The following is a 22,722-nucleotide window of genomic DNA, read 5'->3' as shown; positions in this document are numbered from 1 at the left end:
CCTTTGTCAATACAATGAGAAAAGGGAAAGGCACCGACGGCGACAAAATATGGTCAAATGGGAGGGAGATGAACCAAAGAAGGCGACGTCGTCAATCAGTGGAATAGAGAGGGAAGTGGGTGGATGATTAAGTTGACCTTCTAGTGTAGAAGAATGGTTGGTCGAATTGATGGGATGGGGGATCAAGATTGGGATTAGATGCAACAGGTGAGAAAAGCAGAAGCCAGGTGCAAAAGGCCTAACTTAACTAAAAAAGGAATGTAGTCTAAGTAAGTGGAGGCTCAGAGCTCAGAGCTCAGAGTTGGCAATGAATAAATCGATTGAGCCTGACGGGGAATTCAATCGGCTGTCAGTGTTGGTGCTGTTGGGCAAGAGCTTTCCAATGTGCAGTGCAGTGCGTAGCATAACCATCCTGGATGCTGTGAGGTTGGCGAATACCTTTGCTTCAGTGGCTTGGGCCAACACAGAGCTGGGTAAGGTACCTTAAAAAGTGCCCTGTAGACTAGTTTTGGGGTCGCTACTAACCTAAGGTTAGGTCACTGGGCCACTGCGCTGCGTACCTGGGGGCGGACGAGGCGCAGCTGTAGGCGGTTGCGAAATTCGACGCTTGTTGCTCTTTTTCACCCTCCAATCCGTACTCCGTACTCCAATCAACTGCCAGAGCTATCTTTTCCAAGCTAAATGATGTTGTCTCGTGACTCTAACAATGTGAATGTATCATGAATGTCCGCATCCGCTTTTTGATGGGTGTAAGGGAGTTACGGGTGTTTGGATTCTTCTTTCTTCTTGTTTCTTTGTAATTGATACCAAGTCTGACGTTACAATCTTTTGGTACTTTGAAGCTTATCTTTTCAAAAGCACGGTCAAAAGCACGATGCGAAAGTCCATGATACCAGATCGTGAGTCCCTTGCAAGCAATCCATTAACCGCAGAATGCATGCAGTTATTCTACCTTCTGTAAATGTCTGGGACTACCCTCTGGCTAGCGCTCAGCGTGGAGGAGCTGTGCTTGCTTCAAGGATTTTTCGAGCTTTCGGGCCAATAGGAATGCGCGAAACCCTGGCAACTGCGCTAAAGGAGGCACTCCGCCCAAGCTGTGTCATGTCCACGGTACTTGCTGGTTTCGTTTTCTTGAAGCCGTGACTGAACCAGAAATAGGACACCTCAAGAACTACAGTCCAGGCAGATATGGGGTCTGGAAAATCCCTCTCTGGTTGCCTTATTCAGATCCACCAGGTGTGCTTTGTACTTGGCCATCTTCATTCCTGTTCAATGATCCACGTAAGCTCGGGTCAAGCACAACACCAACAACAAGCGGGCTGGGGCGGGGGACAATAATAAGGCTTGCTTTGCCCAGCTTGTGAATTTCTGGGGTTCGGCTGTCAAACACGGTCATTTTTCAAGATCCAATTTCACCTGCATTGAGCACTGGGCATAAGTTAGCACTATGTACCAGGCACGGCCCCACAGTGGTCTGGGAAATGGCTACTGCAACCTCTCACCTGAGGTACTGTAGGGTATGTAGGTACCGGCGGCATCACAGTTGGTCCAACACCACCGGCCCGGAATAACATTAGCGGAATTATGGGGCTCACCCCACGCTTTGGCTGCTCGCTTTCCATGCCTGGTCATCATTAATGGGTGACATGACATGATGCCATACCCGATGCCTAAGGTGGGCACATTGCAACATCCCGCATCCCACATTATTGTACACATTGGTAGCCAGCTGAGCGCCTCGCAAAAGCACGTCCTTGACAGATTAGATATCTAGTCTAGTCTAGTCTACCCCGTTGATAGGCGGCACTGCGTTGAGAGACAAGCCGGTCACCAGTCGAACACAGCAAGCTCACTCACTCACTCACGCCTCCCCGATAACCAACCAGAACTATATAACGGATGCTTCCCGTCGTTGCGCGACCATGGTAGCCCGTACTCCTCCTTTGGGATCCCTCAAGAAGGGTTTTAACAAGAGCATTCTGCCTCAGATACATCACCCTCTTCCACTAAACAAGAGGGAGTCCCAGCAGCTGCTCAATTCCATTACCTCCTCTTTCCGAAAGAACCTAGACAAAGAGCACCCGTGGCAGCCACACGACGCAGCCGATGCTACAGCTGCGAAAGTGATTGCAAATACCTCGCTACAACTTGCCAAAGAAGTACCACCCAAACATCGTCCAACAGACCGCCACCTGGGTTCCATCCTCACCAATCCCCTCTTCGCTCAACCGAATGTAAGCGACCGTCAAGCACCAAACGGGCTTCAATATCACCACGATGTATTTGACTCGGCAGTATCCAAGGGCATGATGACCGTCCGCCGTGCCGCAGGTTATCTTGCCATGGTCAACAAACAAGCCCAATCATCTACTCTACAAGATCCCGCCGCCCTGGCTTCTTCAGGTGCCGGCCTTCGCGTAGCCCAATGGCTACGGTCATCGGGGGCCGAGAACTCTCTGGAATTCCTCAATGATAAATATCTGATGCCTCTCCTCGTTCAGTTCATGTTCTTTGAGGGACTAGAGGAGGTGGCTTGGACGTGGTTATCTCGACTGGGAGCACAACTTCATGCATTACCCAAGGATGGCCAGACACAACACTCTATAGCATCTCTTCTCCACGTGATCCACCTTGCTCAGACCAGCAAGGTTCAAGGTGTGAATGTACGGCAACCCTCATTGGATCCTTCATATTCCGCGTTTTTGCGGGCCAACAAGACTTTGGCTACAGAAGATCCAGTTGCCCTCAAGAGCTTACAGCGATACTGGGCCAGCCTCTCCTGGTCTTCAACAGTACTCGCCTCCCAACACCAGTCACCGTCCGCACCACTGTATGAGATGTTCACGGATGTTGGCAGACCATGGAGGAAACGCTTGGATATTGCACATCTGGAGTTGCATCATCCTTCTACCCCTGATCACTCCTCAGCTGTCAAATATCTGCACGATGAGCGCGTTCAAGATGCCGCCAACAGTCTGAAGAAGTACGAAAAGTATGTTGAAAGAATGGTTAGCCTGGGCAGCGATACGGTCAGCAGGTTGCAGCAAGTTGGCGAGCAACAAGAAGCATCATGGGTGTCCGAATTTATGGCCAGAACTTTCTTTGCATGGAATCTTCAACCTGAAAGACCTGCATCAGTCAGATTATCATGATGGCAAAATAACGTGTTATGGCATTTTCGGAGTTTTGGCATTTGTGTTTTAGGATACCAGCATATGGCACGCGGGGCGTTGGGACATTCATTGGTCGTTAGGTCTATTACACAGTAGAGCGTTCGAGCCAGTCGACAACAGCTTTCCTTTTGTCAGATAGTGCCGAGATCAATTTGCGCTTCGGGCGTCGAGTTGAAAGACACTGAACAAATCATTCACAGATATTGCCATGTGACAACAAGAATAACAATCGTCTTATCGACACACTCTGATCACGACGGATAAACAGCAAGACAGCGTTCGTGTAGTCGCTTACACTGTGTCTACCACTAACATAACAACCCAGGCTATGCTGTCGATTCGAGGTACCTAGCGTCTCTATAAGATTCTGGTCACTCTCTGCTGTGATATCGGGAGGAAACAGACCAGGGCGAAAGTAAAACAGAAGGTGATGTACGCCCCTGTGGTTTTGATGCCAAGACAGGTTGGTGCTGTCGAATTCCAAGCCAGTATTAGCGTCAAGGTGTAAAAAATAGATAGGTTTATTGAACTGAATTCGACATGACTTTTGCCTGTTTGCCCAGTGCTTCTTCTGCCTGTGGCATGCGAAACTACGGATAAGATAGAATTTTGTAACACGAAATACCGGAGTGCTTCCCAATCCGAAAATCCAAAATCTTGTCAATCGACAAGAGCACACATCTTCTGAAGTGATTTTTATCGAATACTGTTCATCTGTATTATTTATATACAGGATCGCGATGATCTAGATCACTCCAGCCTTTGCAGGGCCAATACTGCTCGAGGTCGATCAGCTCACCGGGGCAGGTCTCACGCCTCTGCCATACGCATCTCACTGGCAGAAGTTTCCTGGCCCCTGACAACTAGATTGTGACGTTCATGAAAGGCTAAGTGCGGTGTAGGATCGGGACCGCAGATAGACCTATCAGACCACACGTATAGATACATGCCTTAGGTGTCGTGACTGGCATACAAGATAGAGAGTCTCCGAACTCGTGAGAGCGCGAGTGCCAGCCAGGAGCTAGCATCACTAACGAAATAACCCATGCAGCCCCGTGTCCCTGGCGGCTGGTAGACTGTGATAGCTGGCATGTCATAAATGTTAGATGATTACTCAAACTCGCCTTGTGATGTATTCTTATTGTAGCAAATCCAACAATGATTTTGGGAGCTGCCACTCCTACACCCCTCCAATCACGGCTTATATAGCCCCTATCCATGTTCCTTTGGGGACATCGTCGATAGCATGCTGTAAGTCACAGTCAATAGCACCAAACTTTGCCATTAATTAGAACTGTTTATTGAAGCCATACTCATACAAATTGAACTTATACTTCTTGATGAACGGCCGGAAGATCATTCCGGAGTCACCAAACCGAGGCTCACCGTGGCAAGGGCGGCACAAGATATAATTTTTCGATAATTAGTGAATTGTTTTTGAAGTTCCTACGATATGGTAGGGCGAGCTGGACTGTGACCCTATGCTGGTGCCCAGGGTTGATGGGCATGTGTATTGCAGTATACTGAACTTCTCTGGGCCCTTCGAGGAACATTGACTGGCTCCGGAGGTTGTCTCAGCTATCGGACAGTTCCGACCAAATAGGTCCTCAGCCTTCGTTGATCGAGTTCTGGAAAGAAGAAAAGGTCTCTGTCGGAGTTGATGTGTGCAAATTCTGGACTACATGTCCTCGTCCAATGAGTCTCGGTGGGAGCTGCACTCCAGACATCCGATATAGTCGTCGAAGGCTTTGGTGCCCACTTTCTGCCGATGAGCAGTATTCCTTCCGCGCATATTGTCCGGATCTTCTTGGATCTGCCATGAGTAGGCATTCCAAGAATCAGATCGGCGCCAGTATATGCACGACCAGATTTTAGACAGGCGTGAATAGTAGCGGAACTCCGTTGAGATAATCATTTACATGGTGAAGATGATATCGTAAACATTATGGCACATAATGTTGAAGTTCGTTCCTCGAGGTACGCCTACTGGTTGCTACATGGTCTTCGAAAGATCCGTAGATGATTGCCTGTCATTTTTGAATATCTTGAGCACCATTCACAAATAGTAAAACGTCATGATGCTTCGTGTTAAATACAATTATGGCTACATGGTATCTCATTACGTATAAATAATAAAAAGTCAGATCATACGTCGTACAGTGGTCCTTGTTCTACGTGTAGATGTGCATCTTACTCTTCCCTAGCATTAACCACTCTCAAAGCCCTTCTTGGTCCCAAAACGACACTAAAGAAACTGGGTTCTCTGCCATCTAATAATCCTTCCGTTGAGCCTCCGCTAGCCGTACTCCTAGTAGCGCTGCTCTTGTTTCTGTTCACACCAGCACCAACACCACCCATAGAGCCAGCAGACCACCCCCAAGGGTTGCGATCTTCACTTGGCCGTGGACCATGTGAAGAACTGCCACCAGTGCCAGACCCTGGCGAAGGCTCGTCACTTGTCGAAATCCATCGCGGCTCGTCCATACGCCCAACCCAGCCGAACTGATCTCCACTCTCATCGCTAGAGCTGCCACGACGGTGTCTGCGAAGCTTCTCCCGCGTCCCGCCGGCTGCAAGGCCATCAATCTCATCAGCTCCGCTATATCGGTTGGCCAATAGCATATGCTTCTTATACGTAGAGACCTGTCGTCGGTAGAGCCATGCACAAAAGCCGAGGTACAGGGCTAACAGTCCTAGAACTCCGGCTATGACGCCAGCTGCGATGAGGCCGCCATTGGGCCCAGAGCTATCCGAGGTACCACTGGTGGCTGTTTGCGTGGGCGACGAATTCGTAATCGTTGCGGCGGGCCCTGACGCTGTGACGGTGAATACAGGTGGCTTTCCAGTCAGGAAAGGTCCTCCAGTAGCCTGACCTACAGCAGGTGTTGTTGCTGTTGCGCCGCCTTCGGAGCTACCTCCAATGGCAGATTGCACAATATCGGGTACGAGGTAGCCGTTACTGTTGGCAAGTATACTGTTGTCCGGATGTAAGTCTGCGGCATGATCACCTGCGGTGAACGAGTCCTTCCACTGCAAGGTGGAGGCGTCAAAATTATGAATACCAGGGGTATCGCAGTTGCTGTTCTGGCCAATATACCCACCGACTACAATCATTTGGCCATCCCTTGCCTGACATGAATGGCCTGCGCGGGCGGCCGGCTCGTTATCAGAACCGGCATCGACTTTGATCCAGGTGAATGATGGCACAGTCAGAATGTACATATCGGTATACTGTGTTTGCCCTGCTACTGGCAATAAATTCTGGCCCCCGTACATGTAGATGTTGAATGAGCTGGCATCTGGTGCTGAGAAGATGACAGCACACGGATTTACGCGGACTCCTGGGATATCTCCAGTTGTTTCTTGGTGGTACCATTCGCTCGTTTCGATATCGTAAACATCGATTGTAGACATGCTGGAAAATTCACTCGCAGTGTCGTTGTTCTCGGTGCTACCACCACCCAGTCCAAGTAGGATACCAGCTGGGCCCCAGCCTGGCACAAATACAAGAGCGCCGTCGGCTCTCTCTGAAAACCCAGATTGGTTCTGAATTCCGCCTTCCGTGATGTTACGATAGACACCGCCATCACCCGCTCCTGCTGCATGGAGAGAATCGACACCATTATTGGCGTATTCTGGGTGCGTGAACTCCAGCATACTTTTTAGGTAGACTCGAGTGACTAGATCCGACCAGCCAGGTGTGGTGGCTACATCGAGATGACCACCAAAATACCAGCTGCGCCCCAATTCCGGCACCGAAATACCTGCTCCCTCGGCGGCCCGTTGCACGGCAATGCCGCCAGGAGTGGAGTAATTGCCCGCAGATGTCTGAGGGTTTTGGTATTCGGTCCAGGAAGACGACGTGATTGAGTACTTCCAGGTAGACATTGTAGAGGGCGAAACCCTTGGGTTGTCCGCAAATTCACCGCCGTATAAATACAAGTTGTTATAGTCGTTCCAAAGATAGCCCATCGCGACGGCAGGGGGCCCGGAAGGTTGCGACAATCCTTGCAGTGCTGGCGAACTCGTTGACCACGACTTTGTCAAGTCAAGCGTAAGGAAGTCGTTGTCTGCCAAGCTGTTAATTGGAATTTTGATGCTAGTGCGGCACAAGACTTACTCCAAGTATTTGTATCCTGGTCACCATTGGACTTTGCCTCGCCGCCGTAGATGTAAAGGGTGCCATTGAGCATGGCGGCTAATATAGTCAGTACTGGTAGCATCAAAAGAACAGAAAAGTTGCCACGCACATTGTTGTGCCCATCGAAGGCAAACATCGGTTGGACTATCGGCTCGGTCTTCGAGGATGACTCCGGGAGCCTTTCTAATCACACCTGCATCCGCGCCACTCATTTCAACCTTCTTACGGCCGTTGTTGTAGCTGATAGCAGGAATAATAACGGCTATAAGTAAGGCGATTGTCGTCATGCGATGTAGACTTGGGACGGTTGAAGGTGGCGCACTGGCAGCTGCTTTAATCTTTGGACGTTTTACCTGGGTAATAATGGATAACCACCTTGCTCTACTCTTTGATTCATCTGAATCGCCGTTTGCTTCTGCTTGGATGCCAGTGGGTGACACCGGCTCTTCGGAGGTGATACCAGTGATTTCGCTGAACTCTTTTTCGTCCATTTCTTTCTCGTCCAAGCTATCAGAGGACTTTTGGAAGCCCTCCCGCCAATCGTCCATCAATCCGACTTCCCGAAATATCGACTTCCGCCCTTTTCTGATGCTGCTTCCCATTGGAGATGCTGGTATCACGAACGATCCCTCTCGTAATCGATGCGAAGTTATTTTTGAGTCGAACTTTGGCCGAGTTGGTACGCCCTCTGAGCCAGCGGACTCTGGATTGTGGCGAGATGCTGTTGTGGAGGTCATAATCAAAGTGTCAGTGGGTACTAAGGCATTATGAGCCGACTAAAGGATCTGTATTACATGAGGGTGCCACACCCGAGAACAAGAAAGTGGAGAGGACATCATCATTCATGTCGGACGAGGTCACAGAGCAGCATTTAAAGACTGCTGGAAAGACGTAAACGCAAGAGAACCCCTGGCCTAAATGCCGGGTTACATCGAAGAATGCGGAGAATTAGACCCTACATGCTTAACTCGCCTGCCACTTGCTACAATTTAGCCCTGTCGATGTGCGATCGCATGTTGATAGAGCCAATATATGCGAGTGCCAAGACGGGATCGCGACAAGACCCTGGCCCACTACATCATGGCTATCGAATGTGATGGGGAATATTGCATCAAACCGTTACTTGGAGAACTTGGTGAGCCACCAAATAGAGAGAAAGCCAAAACCTGAATTGAGATCTGCTGGAACCAAATCATTGCTGCTCAGTTCCCATCTTGAAAGGCCACCCGAGAGCTGAGTGGGACTGATTGGTTCCGGCTTGACCAGGGGTCGACGAAAATGACGACATTTGTAAATCAAGCCCAAGACAGGATTAATGCGTTGGAGACGAAGCACCCCTACGAGAGCCGGGAAATCCACCTTGGTCTAGACGACACTTGATGAAATACTCCGATGATGGAATTGCCCATCTCTCTTGAATGCTACTGTGCCAGACGAACCAAGTGTTGTTCACAGAGCGAATTGCTCACCGCCAGAGAGGGCCAATGTTCTCAGATGTCCCACTTGCCATCAACACGAACGCCTCAAGTATGACAAACTCGACGACTGCCAGTTGCATGAAAGTTGGTGATATCGATCATGATGTATCGTGTTCGCGTTTCAAGCTTAAAATCTAGCTCCACGCCAAAACTATATATGTGGACCAAGTTGCATAAAACAACAATTGTTGGAACAATGGAGGAAGCAGCGCGTCAATCGCCCAGTATGGGGCGCCTGCCTGCACTGCCACATGCAATCAACGTGGACTGTGGCTTAATCGAGCTGAGGGGCGCAAGAAGGGTGTTGTGAGTGCCCATGAAGATGTCTGCGCCCGACAGCAACACATTCACTCTTCCTGTACGAGTCTATATTCTCGAAATTAACGACTTGCTGTATTTACAGATAAACACTTGCAGTGTTTGCCGGTATATGCAACTTGCTTTGTGACTGGATCATCTTGGCCCCAGCTGGATATGGATTCGCACTTGCATTCGACTACCTTGGGGCAACACAGATGAAACAAAAGTTGAGTCTTTTTGTCGTCTGCTCATGCTAATTAGGCTTCTGATGAAGTGAATCGACAGTATAACTCTTATCTAGTGTTAAAAGGCAGCCTGGTGGCAACAATTGACATGGCATTGTTGCCAACCAGATTTGTTGGAGAATTAGAGTGCGAACAACGTCGCGCCGGACTATTATGGCTCATCGTAAGATCATCACGACCAATCCGAATATATAAAACAAAAATCAAGACCTGGGCTTGAACCGTATTAACCGCATTTCTTGCTCTGAGAACACCACAAAAGTATGACTCGTCCAAAACAAGCTCAGACCTGTCGATCCGCTTTCTTCTCAGAAAACATTTGAGGCTTTGCCTGGAGAAGCTCACTTCAAACCTCAATATCAGTATGCCCCTGACTTGTCCATTGGATGTGGACACTGTGCTGTGTAGTTCGAGATCAGAAATAATCCAGAGAAGTTACACTTCATGCAGGACCATTTATGGTACTCCATGAATGGTTGTTAACCAGCAATGCAGCCTGTGTTGAGTGACGCATGTGCTGTAGTTGAAAATGAGACGCTCGCTTTGATGAAAGAGTTAAAAGTATATTGCATGGAAGTGTGACAAGAAGCAGGTTAGTTGCGAGTGCAGGGACTATCGGGTAACATGTGAGCGTTGAATCATGCTATGAGTGACTGTATCAGTGGTTAGGAAGTCTGTATGATGGCAATCACTCTTTTAGTTACTGTCAGAATTCGAGTCAAAATAATTACTGGAGAGTCACGGCCAACTAGAATTTATATAAACCCTCCAATTGCAGAATTGTGCCGGTGTGAATTTCTTCCCAATTGTACCATATCGTACTGATACACACAAAAAATATTACTCATCTGGAGTTATGATAGCCCTGCCGCCATTTTCAGTATTCTGCAATCTTCACCCCTTAAAATGAACATCACCACAAGCTTTTTGTTCTCTGTGCCGATAGAGCTCGGAAATACTTTCGGTAATGATTCAATAGGTAGGTCTTCTTAGTATCGTCATGTTCTAGTAATATGAAAACGAAGGTGCTAATAAATGCAGCTTCCAGTATGCCAACCAGTGCCACCTTCGAGAGACCCTATTCCAGTATATCTACCGTAACAATCAGACCAACAACCACACAAACCATCACTGTCTTTGTTACCGAAATTCCTATTTTCAACCCCACTACAATAAATTCCAATCTTATTACAACTACACAATTGTACGAAATAATTACTGTGGTAGAGACGATGACTGTTGAAGATCGTCGTTCATTGATGACCACATCTACGCCTTCCCCTAATGTCGCTACCACCACGATCACCAGCGATGCCATGCCGAAATCACAAAATTTCACAATTATACCTCTTAGATCAGGCCTTGAAGGCGAAGGCGGTCAAACACCAATACCAGCCACATCTACTATGGCGACTACACCAACCTCGACAGAAGTTACATCCCCTGGGACCATCCCCGCAGTGTCTCCCGTGACTTTGTCAGAAACAAGCACAATAGCAATGACTATGCCGTCGTCAGGCTTTACAACGCTATCAACTTCCCTGTCGCACTCATCAGGGTATCGACTTTCAACTACGACAACAACAGATGCACCGGCTCCCCTAGTTAACCCTCAAGGGCCAACAACGGTGAGAACATCACTGTCTGAGCACATACCCAGTCCATCTTCAGGAGGCATGAATGCAGGAGCTCCGCTCTTGAATCCTTCACCAGACCACAGCGGCACCATGAGTTTACTTTCAATGTCAAGTAAGTCAGAGCCAATCAAGTCAGCATTTTCTCCAACAGCTCTGGAAGTTATTCCAATACACTCTTCATTTCTAAAGAACATACACGTGTCAAGCGACTCAAGAATTATTAAAAGACAGACAAGTTTGATTGAGCCGGCGACGCCAGATATCCCGCACTGGCTGCCAACAACCTTCAGGACTTCTACTAGGATGAGTTAGAACCATCTGGCTGAGTATCTTGTAATCTTGGCCATTGATAGGTAATAGACCATATAGTCCGCACTACCTAATACCCTCCTTTTTGCATATCTCACTTCTTTCACTGTGTTTTTGCAAATACCTCCCGAGAAGTTATCCATGTCTCGCCTGACGTCCACGACCCGAGGCACAACCAGCAATACTCTCTCGATCGCCTACCCAGTCATGATTTAATGTTCATGGCGGTCAGCTTTCGGCCGGTTTCATTCCCTTCGAGGAGATCATCTTTCATACGCTCCTCGGCCTTCATTTTTCGGAACAGCCTTCTGTAGTCTCGGATAAGGAGAAACAAGAATATCGGTATAGCTATGGTGTTTAAGCATGTAAAGATCAGCATGACTAGACTCTCGTGCGACACGGCTATGGCGGATTAGGTTGGGGGTTTTATCATATGCTTTATGGATTGGTTCTGGAATAGATGGGAGTGTGGATGTTGTCAGTACGGTTAATCGAGGGACGCTTTTATTTTATGACTGGCAGTGGCTGTGATTGACACTTCGTAGTGATGTGAGCTATAATTGCGTACAAAAAGACCTGATTAACAACTATCTAAAACAGTAGACTTCAGCAACTAGTATGGGAGCTTGTGAATGCGCCAACACGATGTGGACCAATTTAATGCAGTGGGTAGCTAAAGAAGAGTGGCTTGGCGCGATGAGTCAGTCGGTGAATAGATGTGTACGTTGGAGCAGTAATCAAAGTTACATAATTCCTAATGAAAACCAGTGATATGATAATTCTTTTTTTGCTGTGAATGTGCACTCGACGTGAAGATTCGAAGTGGCAGGCAGGGTCCAAAAATCAGCATCCCTTTAAAAAGAAGTTGCAGTGTGGTACAGATACTGCTCCAACATATGTGTAGCACGACACATTCTATTTACAAATATCTTTAACGGAGACATTATGGATACGACTATCTCCAACGTCAAGCATCAGCACAGCTCTTCTAAGTCCTCATTAAAGATACGACATCGACAGATCCGCGCCCTCTGCGACGAGGAGACCATCACCGTCTACCAAGCGTACAATGCAGAGATAGCATCGCATGCGGTACAGCACCAAAAGCTCAACGCATCGCCCCTCTTCAAGCCGGGTCGCATGACCTGGATCAAGCCAAGCTGGTGCTGGATGATGTACCGCTCCGGGTATTCGTTTAAAGACAAGAATCAGGAACGTATTCTAGCTTTGAAGATGAGACGGACTGATTTCCTGGTCCTGCTGGAAAAGGCTGTACTTGCGACTAAAATGGCCGCTCGGGGAACTGGTGATAGCAAAGGAGTTGCTAGGGACGAGGGAGAAGAGGAACGGAGAAGTGACGATGTAAGGGTACAGTGGGATCCGGAGCGCTCGATGCGGCTCGAACGTCTGGAGTATCGCAGTATTCAAATCGGAATTCGTGGAGACACAAGAACACATTGGATCATGAACTCTATCGTAGCAATCGAGGATGTCACAGAGATGGCACAATCATTGAAGGCTGCTTTGGACGAAGACCCTCGTGTATCGGAACAGGAGTTAGTACAGAGAGGCTTGTTGCCGCAAGAGAAGCCAGTCGAGGCTTCGAAAATATTACACGAGATTCTCGAGATGGACTAATTCTTCTGTTCAAGACAGCATCTGCTACTTGCGGAATTATATAATAAAGTACAAGTGGACTTCCCGGATCTATGCTGCTGTCCTTTCTATGTGTTCTCTGGTCGCCCCGTATAACCCTGTTCGGTCTATGATCGTCTACTCTTTAGTCTCAAGTGTGTACTCTATCGCCCATGGTCATGATTAATTGCGTTTCTTTTCAGAGGCTTTTACAACTTCGCGCCATTCTTCCTCTTCTGGTACTGCTCGTTCTCTTTTTGGAGAGGACCCGCCTCGTGGCCAACTTGTCTCTTGTTCTGGTCGTTTGGTGTTTGGGCGGTACCGCTCTTCTTCGGTGCACTTTTGTATCCCTCTTCGACATTTTCCTCATTCTCAATATTGCCATTGGTATCTCGGTTGATACCCAACTCGAGTAACTTTGCGAACACCTTGGAGAAGTGGTCGAAGAATAGATCCTTATCCTCGGCGTATTTCTCAACCCACGGCCTGAAGGAGGAGTCGGATAACAAGGAAATATCGGTAGGGAGCATCATTAATTCCTCTGGCTTCTCGCCCTCCTCTAGCGCGATATCCTCGTCAATATATACGAACTGTTCCAAGCCGTTGGCCAGCTTCTTCTTCTTCCAGTCGTGTGCCAGAAGAAGCTTGAAGTACTGATTCGAGAATCTTGTCGGGTTGTTAACCCACTTGCCCTCAAAACCTGAGCGGTCGGTATGGCAGCGTCCCAAGTTGTGTGCACCGGATAACGCGACGATCTCCTGATCGTTAAAGCCCATGCGGTAAAAGATATGCCGAATATGATCTGCACCTTGCGCGGCATCCGGTAACCGTCCACGGGGAGGGATCTTGCTGTCATCGGTAAAGTCTGTACGTCCTCCTTGCCACTTGACCTCTGGGCCGCCCATCTCCTTCACTGCGACCACAGCTGCAAGACACCAAAGATCGGCGTACGTGATCCATGGGAACTTTTCCTTGATCGGCTCCAAGAACGCACGCGCATGTGCTAAGCCGGCGTTGGCTGGGTCGCCACCTTCTTTCTCATACCTCATGCCGGCGCCATTTGAGCCTCCAGTCTTCGATGCAGCGTCATAAGTTCCTGCGGAGTGCCATGCCAACCGAACCAGTACCGGACCAGCTGAACCATCATCATATTCAGGCTGGTGGAGCAACGAGCGCACGGCGGCTCTGACCTCGTCAAGCTGCGCGGCTGAAGGCGGCGCCGGGGTTTTAGAAGCCATCATGAGAAGAAACGTTTCTTCAAAATAGAGGGAGGAAAACAAGCAACAAAAACACTGAGGCAGACTTCAGCGGAAAATTTGGGCATCTTGAGCAGTTAAACGTTCAAGTTTGAATGCGAAAAGGGCGATAATAAAAATGGGACCGGAGTCGCATGTGGCAATAGCCTCGGTTCGGCTACTTGCACAATAGCGTTCAATGAAATTTCAGAGATTAGGAATGGTCTGCCGAGCTGGGGCGCCATTTGATCATTACTCTCGATCTCGTTATCGTGAGCTGGAATGATCCAATTTTATCAGCGGGTCATGGAGTTACTGGTCATGTCAGCCCACGGGGAAAGTCCCACTCGGATTGGCTAGGCAAGACCTCGAAGATCGAGAGTCAAAGAACATGTGACAAGACGAACAAAGAACATTGTGTATGGGCGAAGATGTGCTAGAATACGCATGTGGAATCGGGTGCGGCGGCGAAGTCGTGCCGGGAGTTCTTTCATATAATACGGGTTGTAAAATTTTGTACGGACTTACTTAACTCATAAAAATACGAGTCCCGAGGTCAGCGCGTCTTTGACGATCGCACTTTGATTCATTTCCATGATATGAGTATCGTGACCACCCTGAACATGCTCGAATGTTATGAACGCCAAACTTTTGACCTTTCAAGCATACGGGTGTACCAAACCTTTGGTGTTGGTAGATATACACGTCCGGCCTTGGTACGCAGCACCGATAGAGCCTCAAGGAGCTGCCCGACTCCAAATGCGACGCGCTAAATAGATTGTTCAAGAAGACCTCTGGTAAGCAAGGCCTCACATTTTGAAAACGTCTATCCTTGAGTTCGCGTCTAGCGTCAGAAAGCCTATAATGATAGTGCTGAAAATTCTGTTAGGGCGGGTCGAGATAATATACTTCTTTCATCAGTCGTGGGTGCCCATTCATGTGTCCTGGTGTCAGAAGGCGGCGTTGGTATAAGACAGTATCTACATACATGTTGAAATCCCAAAGTGAGCAAGATAGATCCAGCGGGTTGATCATCATCAAACCCAACGAATCAAGTTGTGTCTCAACGTGCTCGAGTGTACAATCGCAAAGCTGCATGGCGCTCCCGCTAATACATACATATCGTAACGATACTTTGTAGTCGACTACTTGGCGTCGGAAGCATATTTCCAGAAATCTGCGAGGGGCAACAGAAGATGGATGCATAATATGCCGAGTTTATGAGCTAGGGGGGAGAGGGGGGTGGGGGGGCAGGGGGGGCTCCCTCCGACTAACCTTATAGGCTCAGAGGGTGTGCCCAGCGGCCATGGAAGGGACCTGCAACCTTCGAATTGTACAAGTGAGCGGGGCAAATTAGCTGTTTGCACCGCTGTTCGTCGTTTCGATTTGGGTTGTTCGGCGGGGCTAGTGGCTCAATTCTGGGGCTCAGCTAAGGGAACGAGCCAATCCGCCAATGGCAATGACCTGTGGCGCAAGCTGAAACCCTGTCAAATGCTCATTTTGGTACGAGGGAGATCCGGGAAAATGGGCAGTGGTCCCCTATTTCTGGGAAACACAGCGCGAGCAGCATCAATCGATCCTGCGCCGTCAAGTCAACGCAGTTTCATTCTGCATCTGGCGAATGACGATAGGCGCCGAAACAACTTCAAACCGGTGCCTGAAGCCCGGCAACTGCAACCGTCAATTTACAATTACGGTCTGCACTGGGTTCAACCTTCGGGCCATACCTGCAGGACCTCCAGCTTGATCCAGGTCCCAATAGGGCAGTTGGTTGCATTAGGTTGAACGACGAGACAACCTGCATGTTAGCACCTATCCGCAGAATTGCACGACCGGCCACCGCCTCATCCTTCCTTACGTACATCCTACAACCACAACCTACAACCTGCAAAAGCCTCACCCGCGAGGAACGGATCTATGTAGGGGTCCCCCATATGATCGGCAGGAATTATTCAGCTCTTCGCTTCGTCTCTCGTTATCCAACACACCACACCACAACACGTTGCTACTACCGTTGACCGTGCTTCGACATTCCTTCAACTGCTCTTGTTCTTGATCCCTCCATTTCTATCTACCATTTATTTTTGCTTACTACGGACCTGGTGTCTTGCTCAAGCTTGTTCAAGCTTTGCTCCCGCCATACCGTCATCGCGACGGCTTCTTCATCACTCGGACCCGACTGTCTCGGTCTTCCTGCATTGCATTAGCAGTGCCATTGTTTTCCCCACCTCAACCTCTCCGTCTCCCTTTGTTCTTGAGCTACACCAACGCCTCAACATCACCACCCTGCCGTTGAGCCGTTTCTCATTGATTTCATTTACTTTTGTCCCACCTTTATCACAGTAGCCACCCCGTGTCCCAATTCGCTACCACAGCTCGGGCTGAGCCGCCACGTACTCTCACTCTAACTTACATTGCGACATCCCTCGCCTCTAGCCTAAATATACATATTCGATTCAACAACTTCCATTCACCATCGCGCCAACTATATACAGTCTTCTTATCAGTTCAATTGGCTCATTCTCCCCCGGCCAGACCTTGAGCCGTTCTCAAAACTACCACTCCCGTGTTGTCGTGATTTAGGGGTATAAACTGGCTGGACCACACACCTTGAAACACGAATAACTGCGGACGTTGAATTCAGCTTGCCCATTTACCTTTCGACTGTCTTGTCTTGGCTTGCATCACACCTTCTTAAACATCCTGGTTGGCAGGCACGCCTCGGTATTTTGTCTCGAAAATATAAACTGCAATCGTCCAGCCCGCCCCTCCGAATGCCTCGGACAATTCGACATACACTCTGCGGGTTCTGTATGCAGTAAACCCCTCATTGGACAATATTACTTGAGCATCTTGCATCCAGTAATACTCAGCAGCCATGTCGTTCTTAGTGGCTGTGCAATCAGCCATCTTCTACATTTGCGCTTGCACACCATGCACCAACGCACGCGAACACCGGCAATCGAAGAAGCAAGCCACGAGAGATCGGGCTGAGAAACTGCGAATGCAGGCTGAGAACCCACACTTATATCCGCAACCTGACCCCTTCAACACGAATCCGTACTGGCAAGAGGAGATAATGATGGGTCCTAGCTTGCCCAAGAAGAAGTCCGGTTCAGCAAGCAAGAATACGAGCCAAAGGGCACTGAACAGCGCTGGCCGGGAAAGTAGGAGTACCACATCAAGTAGTATCGCGGTCGGCACAACCCATATTGATAGCACAACAACCGTCGTGCCAGAAGATAACGAGTCGACGCTATCGACGAGCATATCCCAGACATGGTCCGACGACTGGAATAAAAAGAGATATCAGCGCGAGGATGAAGAGCTGTGGGGAAGAGATTTCTCCCAAGCTGGTCACAGACTGATAGATGCCATCAAGTACGCCGGCAACTCAGCCAATCGCATGCTTGAGACCTTGGGGAAAGAGCCGCGGGAAGTGACCGAGGAAGATAGATGGGACTTCTACTCTACTGCCAAGAACCCCCCGGTGAATGATTACCACCCCCCTATCGTCAGCCAACGGCCCAAGGACAAAGACGCTGCCAAATGGATGCTACAACCCCCACCTCCCGCGAAAATCATGGAAGGCAAAGTGCCAGTCAGCCGGAGCACCAGCTTGGCAAGTCAGGCCAGTAGGCGGACTATGGCTAGCAAGGCAAGCAAGACTAGTAATGCGCCTCCACTGGGCAGAAAGGTTCAGGAGAAAATGATCGACGCCAAACTGCGCAACGGGGAGGCGCCCGACCAGGCTGAGCTCGCCGCTTCGGTACGACGGTCAAATCAGAGAAGGAGCACAGCATCAAGTCGAGGCGGCATAAGCCAGCGCACCACCAGGAGCCGAAGTCTCTCGCAGGATTCTTCCGATGCATCAGATGAACCAAAGAAGCAGCGGAGAAAGCCTCGTGCCAGGGCACATATTACGCCCAATTATGACTCGTCAGAAGATGAGGACTACTTGCGCGGAAGTATAGATTCCCTTGGCGTAACGACCCGCGCGGCGAAACGCCCGAACTTGCCAACCATCAAGAGCTCACAAATAGGTCACGCAAGTGATAAGCCAGCGGGACAGATGTCCCTGGGAGCACCGGAGAGCCTGACTCCTCAACCTTCTCCTTTGAGAGATATATTGAACAGTCCACACTCAAAGGGTGAGACGCCGCCAGTTACCAAACAGGAGCCTACAGAACTACCCAGCAAGCCGACATTTCTGGAACCAGTACAAGCTGCGTAGGAAGCTCTTGACAAACGACTTGTGATGTCAGATAGCTCAATCACTCAAATCCGCGAGAAAACTCTGGCAAGTGACGGAAAGAGAAGGTCAACTGTGCCTGACGAGATAAAAGAAAAAACTCAATGGCAGTGCACGATGCACCGCCCTCGTTAGTATTATTTTTTGCGTCGTCCTGGACGTTATTTACATGGGTTCACTGGGTTACTACAAAATGCATTAGGAAGGCATGGCGCATAGGTGAATTTATGGGACGGTATAACTTAGCATCAGCATTGAGCACTTTTGATTTCCCAGCATTCATGGACACAGCAGGCCCTCAAATTTGAATCATATCATGCGCGGAAATATCGCTTTGTTTATAAATAAACTGTGTCCAAGAAAACCTTCGCATCCCAGGCATGTGGTGATAGAATGGGATCATTCTGAGCTTGGTACTTCATGATCAGCTTGTATTGACTTTCTTTAGTAGCGGTTAGGAACAAGCACGGTATCACTACCATACCAGCATTCCCTAGCAGACGTATCGGCGATAGCGGTACTGGTAGAATAATGTTATTCAGCCAGATGTTTGGTGACGCCTCGCTTGGCAGTCATAAGGTCGTGGAGTCCAGAACTACTTAAACTTGTCATGCTCAAGAAATTACAGCGCACCAGATCCTGTCTGATACAAATATATTACTTCTGGGTATCATCCAAACCGTGTATAGTGAGACGCGGCTTCCTATGGCTTCCTTCTGGATGTATACTTCCTTCATACTCAGCTCGTCGTCATCCTCCTTCAAGCGACAGTACGACTCTAATAGCCCGTTTCAGCTACGCCGATGGAAAGCATCAGCCCGGCTATACATAAAACCCCAGCATATGACTGCCTTGAGCCCTTCGACGGCGCCGGGCAGTGTGCTTGAGTAGCAACTGCACGGCCCTTTTTCTTACAAGCGATCTCGGCTCTCCGTGCGTTCAAGCCTTACCTTAGTTATTCATAAGCTTTTTCTAATGCCCCTTTATCTTCAACGTACGTTTTAATGGCAGAAACACACGATGCAGGACACACGATGCAGGACACACGAAAAAAAAGGGTAACTGCAACATATCTTCGATGTGCTGAGACAGCCTGAGCCTACCGAGTGATCGCGTTCGTACCTTTTATGGCCTCTTTAACTGTGAACTTGCGCATTTGGTACTAAGTCTTGTTTGCAATATTGATAGTGAGGTTGGGATAGAAATGTATAAATTGTTGGAAAAAATTTCCCGGAAGAATTAGATAAACGAGCACTAGTGAAAATTCTGTCTGCTTCAAATGTCTGGTGGCTGTATTTGTTTGGGTCATTATAGATAGTATAAAAATATTTAACACATAATAACCGACTCACGGATCAGGTTTGAGAACCGTGGTCAATCATTAGAATGGGCCATGCTACAGGTATTTGACTAAATCTTGTCATTCTTATCATAAGTATATATATATGTTCATTTCGACTTTGTCTGCCCACTCGCCAGAGGCAATGGAAGTTGAAAGCATATAAGTCCCTAGTAGCCAAAATCATCTCTCTTAATGAAATCTCATTTTAATCTTAATCGTAAAATGTGATAAACTGTTTCTTCATGAAGCCACTCATGTCGTCAAATTATCTATAATAAATCATCATGATTCTCCCGATGGGCGGCGTGTTTTGATTCAGCAGCCTAGTCATCGATATGTATCAGACATGCCCCGTCTATAATTATTATGAAATATTTACATGGTCATATACGCCCAGAATCGACCCGTTACGACTTTTTGATCCCTTAGTCACCTGGCCGCACCGCCTAGACTAATTCAAATCAGGGAGGGAAGCCTCTCCATAGAGACATCTTTAGGCACTTCCTACTCGCTCCTGTATGAACCGTCCTTCACCAAAGCACTCGTGTTCCGCCTCATGATCATAATCCAGGATTTTCGTAACTTTGATCATTCTTTCTCTTAAGCTGGGGATATTCCGGTGCAGACGTAAGATGGGGCAAAACACAAAACACGTCTGGTATGTCGTGATGAAAGACTAAAACCAGTCTCAGCACTCTGAGGGGTTGGAACCAAGTCATCCAATAGAGAGATTACTTCCTGAACAGTTTTGTTTTTACCTTGCCTCCACGATGTATTGACTGGGTGAAGTTTGATAGAGACCGCCTTTGAGCCTCTTCGGCGGTTCTTTCCCAGCCAACCTTCCTTGATTCGCCCGCAAGTCATCAAGAAAGCTGAAGGCATACAGAGAGGCAATTCTGCGGTGCTTGTCGATGATAATTTAACAAGACAAAGCATCCAAGCGAACTGCTTTCTGAGAATGTGCAGCGCGCTGAACCTTGCCTGCGGACTCGTTACGGGATGACAACCCTCGGTTGTATTTTTTTAATACCGAATATTGAGAAAGAATATTGAAAATGGTCATAAACGAGAAATGACTTCCTGTCCCAGTTTGCAAATTCTATGGAAATACTTTCGGTGGTGGGTGACGTATCGAGGCTTCTAGCTCGACGATGTCAGCAGTTAAATTCTGCGTAGGAAGATTTACAAATGCAACAGGACCCAGTACATCGGTCAAGTGTATATAAGCACAAATGGAAGTAATGTTGACAGTAGACTGTTCTAAGAGTTTTTGACAAAAGTAGTAATTGTTTACAGTTGCGATCTCTCATACTACATGGCCGGAGCAGTTGAACTTATCACATCATAAACAGAGAAGGCAACAGCTTTCGTAGACGCAATTCAAGGTTTGTGAAATGTCAAGAACTAGCAGCAGGGACAGAGCGAATATTTTTCATCTGTTTCAACTTTTTTTTTTATGTTTCAACTCATGTTCATACATCTGGTGGAATATGTATCTATGCTAATATGTACATTCATTTGACTGTTTCCAACCACTTCTTTTTAGTACGCTTCTGTTGCACGGGGATGTGGAATAGCTTCACCCTCAAATTCCTCTTCCATGTGTGCCTATTAGTCACTTATGCGCTGAAGTTCTTGGCCTCACGCTTGGTTGTCGAGTTGGATGCAGAAGCACCGGCCATCTGGATGGCAATGACACCGCCGAAGGGACCGGCGTTGTTGCTGTTGGCAATCTTGACCAAGCAGACGTTTTCTTGTCCAGCCATTGATCCTTGGCAGGTAGTGCCGGCAGGAACGCTGAAAGCCATAGGCTGCTGTAGTGTTAGCCGGAGTCCGGACACGTAATAAAATCGATTTAGTGGGAACTCACGTAATCCTCATTGACGTTAGAAGCACGCTTCATGATCATGTCCATTCCACGAGTCCAGAGACTTCTCTTGGAAGGCTTGATGTTTCCGCCCTTGCCAGGCACTTGTGTGGTGACGTCGAGCATGGTGCCGGTGGAGAAAGCGCCAGTTCCAGTAGGGTCCAGCACAGCCTTGATAGGACCAGCGCCGTCAGTGGTGACGATGTGGTAGGTACCGGAGATGCTACCGCCGGTTGATGAGACTTGAGGCAAAGTGTCTCCAGACTGGGCCATGGCCATCTTGACCATAGCAACAGTGTTCTTGCCGTTGCCGTTGGTCTTGCCGAGACCGTCGGTCTGGATGTCGGTCTTGCCGAAGACGGTAGTGTCGACCTCGGTTACCTTGTTCTTTCCAGGTCCGGGAACAACGCCACCCATTATTCCAATGCCAGTGCCGTTGCCGCCAGCGTCACCAGACTATTATAGCATGTCAGATATTTGACTAGAAAAGGGCGTTATGTGTAAAGACTTACGACGACTGCGATCTTGCCATGGGCGGCGACCAGGGGAGAAGCTGCCAGAGCCAAGAGAAGTGCGTTGGTGTACATGATGGAGGTGATTTAATGTATGAGATTGAGTTCAAGTTATGTGATAGTGGATTATGCTACGAATCAATCGTATAAAAATATGTATAAGAAGTGAAGGAGCTACGAATCGATCGCAAGCCCGAGAGGATAGATTAGAAGAAAGGAGAAGAATGGAAGACTACTGAGATGATACTGATACTGAGAGAAGCAAAAGGGAATATGAGTTGGCAACCATCGTTTCTTATATAGTCAATGTCTTCAATGTTCAATTGGTGAAAGATTACCACTGCCGGCTTTGCTAACAATTTACCGGAGCATCTATCGCAGCTGGCCTCCACCAATATCCATAGATCTATTGCACTAGTGTCGAGGAGTTTTGAGCCATGATGGGTAGTAGCGCATCGGTCAGACGTCTGAGGTGAACATAGACATGGTGAAGTTTTGTTGCTTTGATACTCATCTACAGCTTCGGACGACACACTTGGCTCACCGGCATCCCGTACAGACCTCCCTCCAGGATGCCTATTGGTCGGACATGAACA

At 48.3% G+C, this 22,722-nt stretch overlaps 7 protein-coding genes across 7 annotated transcripts; 4 read left to right on the top strand and 3 right to left on the bottom strand.

The window, feature by feature from the left end:
• Nucleotides 1–307: 307 nt before the first annotated feature.
• BKA67DRAFT_681490 (uncharacterized protein) lies at nucleotides 308–3,258 on the top strand (the record flags this gene model as incomplete). The annotated part of the gene is made up of 7 exons (XM_046108919.1): nucleotides 308–478; nucleotides 536–583; nucleotides 859–899; nucleotides 987–1,110; nucleotides 1,187–1,236; nucleotides 1,457–1,521; nucleotides 1,801–3,258. 7 exons carry the CDS (start codon nucleotides 308–310, stop codon nucleotides 3,150–3,152), a joined length of 1,851 nt encoding a protein of 616 aa, XP_045954919.1. The 3' UTR covers nucleotides 3,153–3,258.
• A 2,105-nt stretch (nucleotides 3,259–5,363) lies between these two features.
• BKA67DRAFT_594029 (uncharacterized protein) lies at nucleotides 5,364–7,862 on the bottom strand (the record flags this gene model as incomplete). The annotated part of the gene is made up of 3 exons (XM_046105011.1): nucleotides 5,364–7,243; nucleotides 7,294–7,371; nucleotides 7,424–7,862. The coding sequence occupies 3 exons, from the start codon at nucleotides 7,860–7,862 to the stop codon at nucleotides 5,364–5,366; spliced, it is 2,397 nt and encodes a 798-aa protein (XP_045954918.1).
• Nucleotides 7,863–10,243: 2,381 nt separating this feature from the next.
• On the top strand, nucleotides 10,244–11,286 carry BKA67DRAFT_538449 (uncharacterized protein; the record flags this gene model as incomplete). The annotated part of the gene is made up of 2 exons (XM_046100468.1): nucleotides 10,244–10,316; nucleotides 10,379–11,286. The coding sequence occupies 2 exons, from the start codon at nucleotides 10,244–10,246 to the stop codon at nucleotides 11,284–11,286; spliced, it is 981 nt and encodes a 326-aa protein (XP_045954917.1).
• Nucleotides 11,287–12,228: 942 nt separating this feature from the next.
• BKA67DRAFT_538448 (uncharacterized protein) lies at nucleotides 12,229–12,921 on the top strand (the record flags this gene model as incomplete). The annotated part of the gene is made up of 1 exon (XM_046100467.1): nucleotides 12,229–12,921. One exon carries the CDS (start codon nucleotides 12,229–12,231, stop codon nucleotides 12,919–12,921), a length of 693 nt encoding a protein of 230 aa, XP_045954916.1.
• A 206-nt stretch (nucleotides 12,922–13,127) lies between these two features.
• BKA67DRAFT_594028 (peroxiredoxin) lies at nucleotides 13,128–14,156 on the bottom strand (the record flags this gene model as incomplete). Its single annotated transcript, XM_046105010.1, has 1 exon — nucleotides 13,128–14,156. One exon carries the CDS (start codon nucleotides 14,154–14,156, stop codon nucleotides 13,128–13,130), a length of 1,029 nt encoding a protein of 342 aa, XP_045954915.1.
• A 2,875-nt stretch (nucleotides 14,157–17,031) lies between these two features.
• BKA67DRAFT_538446 (uncharacterized protein) lies at nucleotides 17,032–18,387 on the top strand (the record flags this gene model as incomplete). The annotated part of the gene is made up of 1 exon (XM_046100466.1): nucleotides 17,032–18,387. One exon carries the CDS (start codon nucleotides 17,032–17,034, stop codon nucleotides 18,385–18,387), a length of 1,356 nt encoding a protein of 451 aa, XP_045954914.1.
• A 2,930-nt stretch (nucleotides 18,388–21,317) lies between these two features.
• BKA67DRAFT_363282 (uncharacterized protein) lies at nucleotides 21,318–22,583 on the bottom strand. Its single transcript, XM_046096435.1, has 3 exons — nucleotides 22,127–22,583; nucleotides 21,618–22,070; nucleotides 21,318–21,558 (listed from the first exon to the last, which is right to left on the bottom strand). The coding sequence occupies exons 1-3, from the start codon at nucleotides 22,199–22,201 to the stop codon at nucleotides 21,367–21,369; spliced, it is 720 nt and encodes a 239-aa protein (XP_045954913.1). The 5' UTR covers nucleotides 22,202–22,583; the 3' UTR covers nucleotides 21,318–21,366.
• Nucleotides 22,584–22,722: the final 139 nt, after the last annotated feature.

This window comes from Truncatella angustata (assembly GCF_020726525.1).
Source record: "Truncatella angustata strain MPI-SDFR-AT-0073 chromosome Unknown BKA67scaffold_7, whole genome shotgun sequence".
Taxonomy (NCBI): domain Eukaryota; kingdom Fungi; phylum Ascomycota; class Sordariomycetes; order Amphisphaeriales; family Sporocadaceae; genus Truncatella; species Truncatella angustata.
Note: the sequence above shows the minus strand (reverse complement) of the source record. Positions and strands in the feature narration are given on the sequence as shown.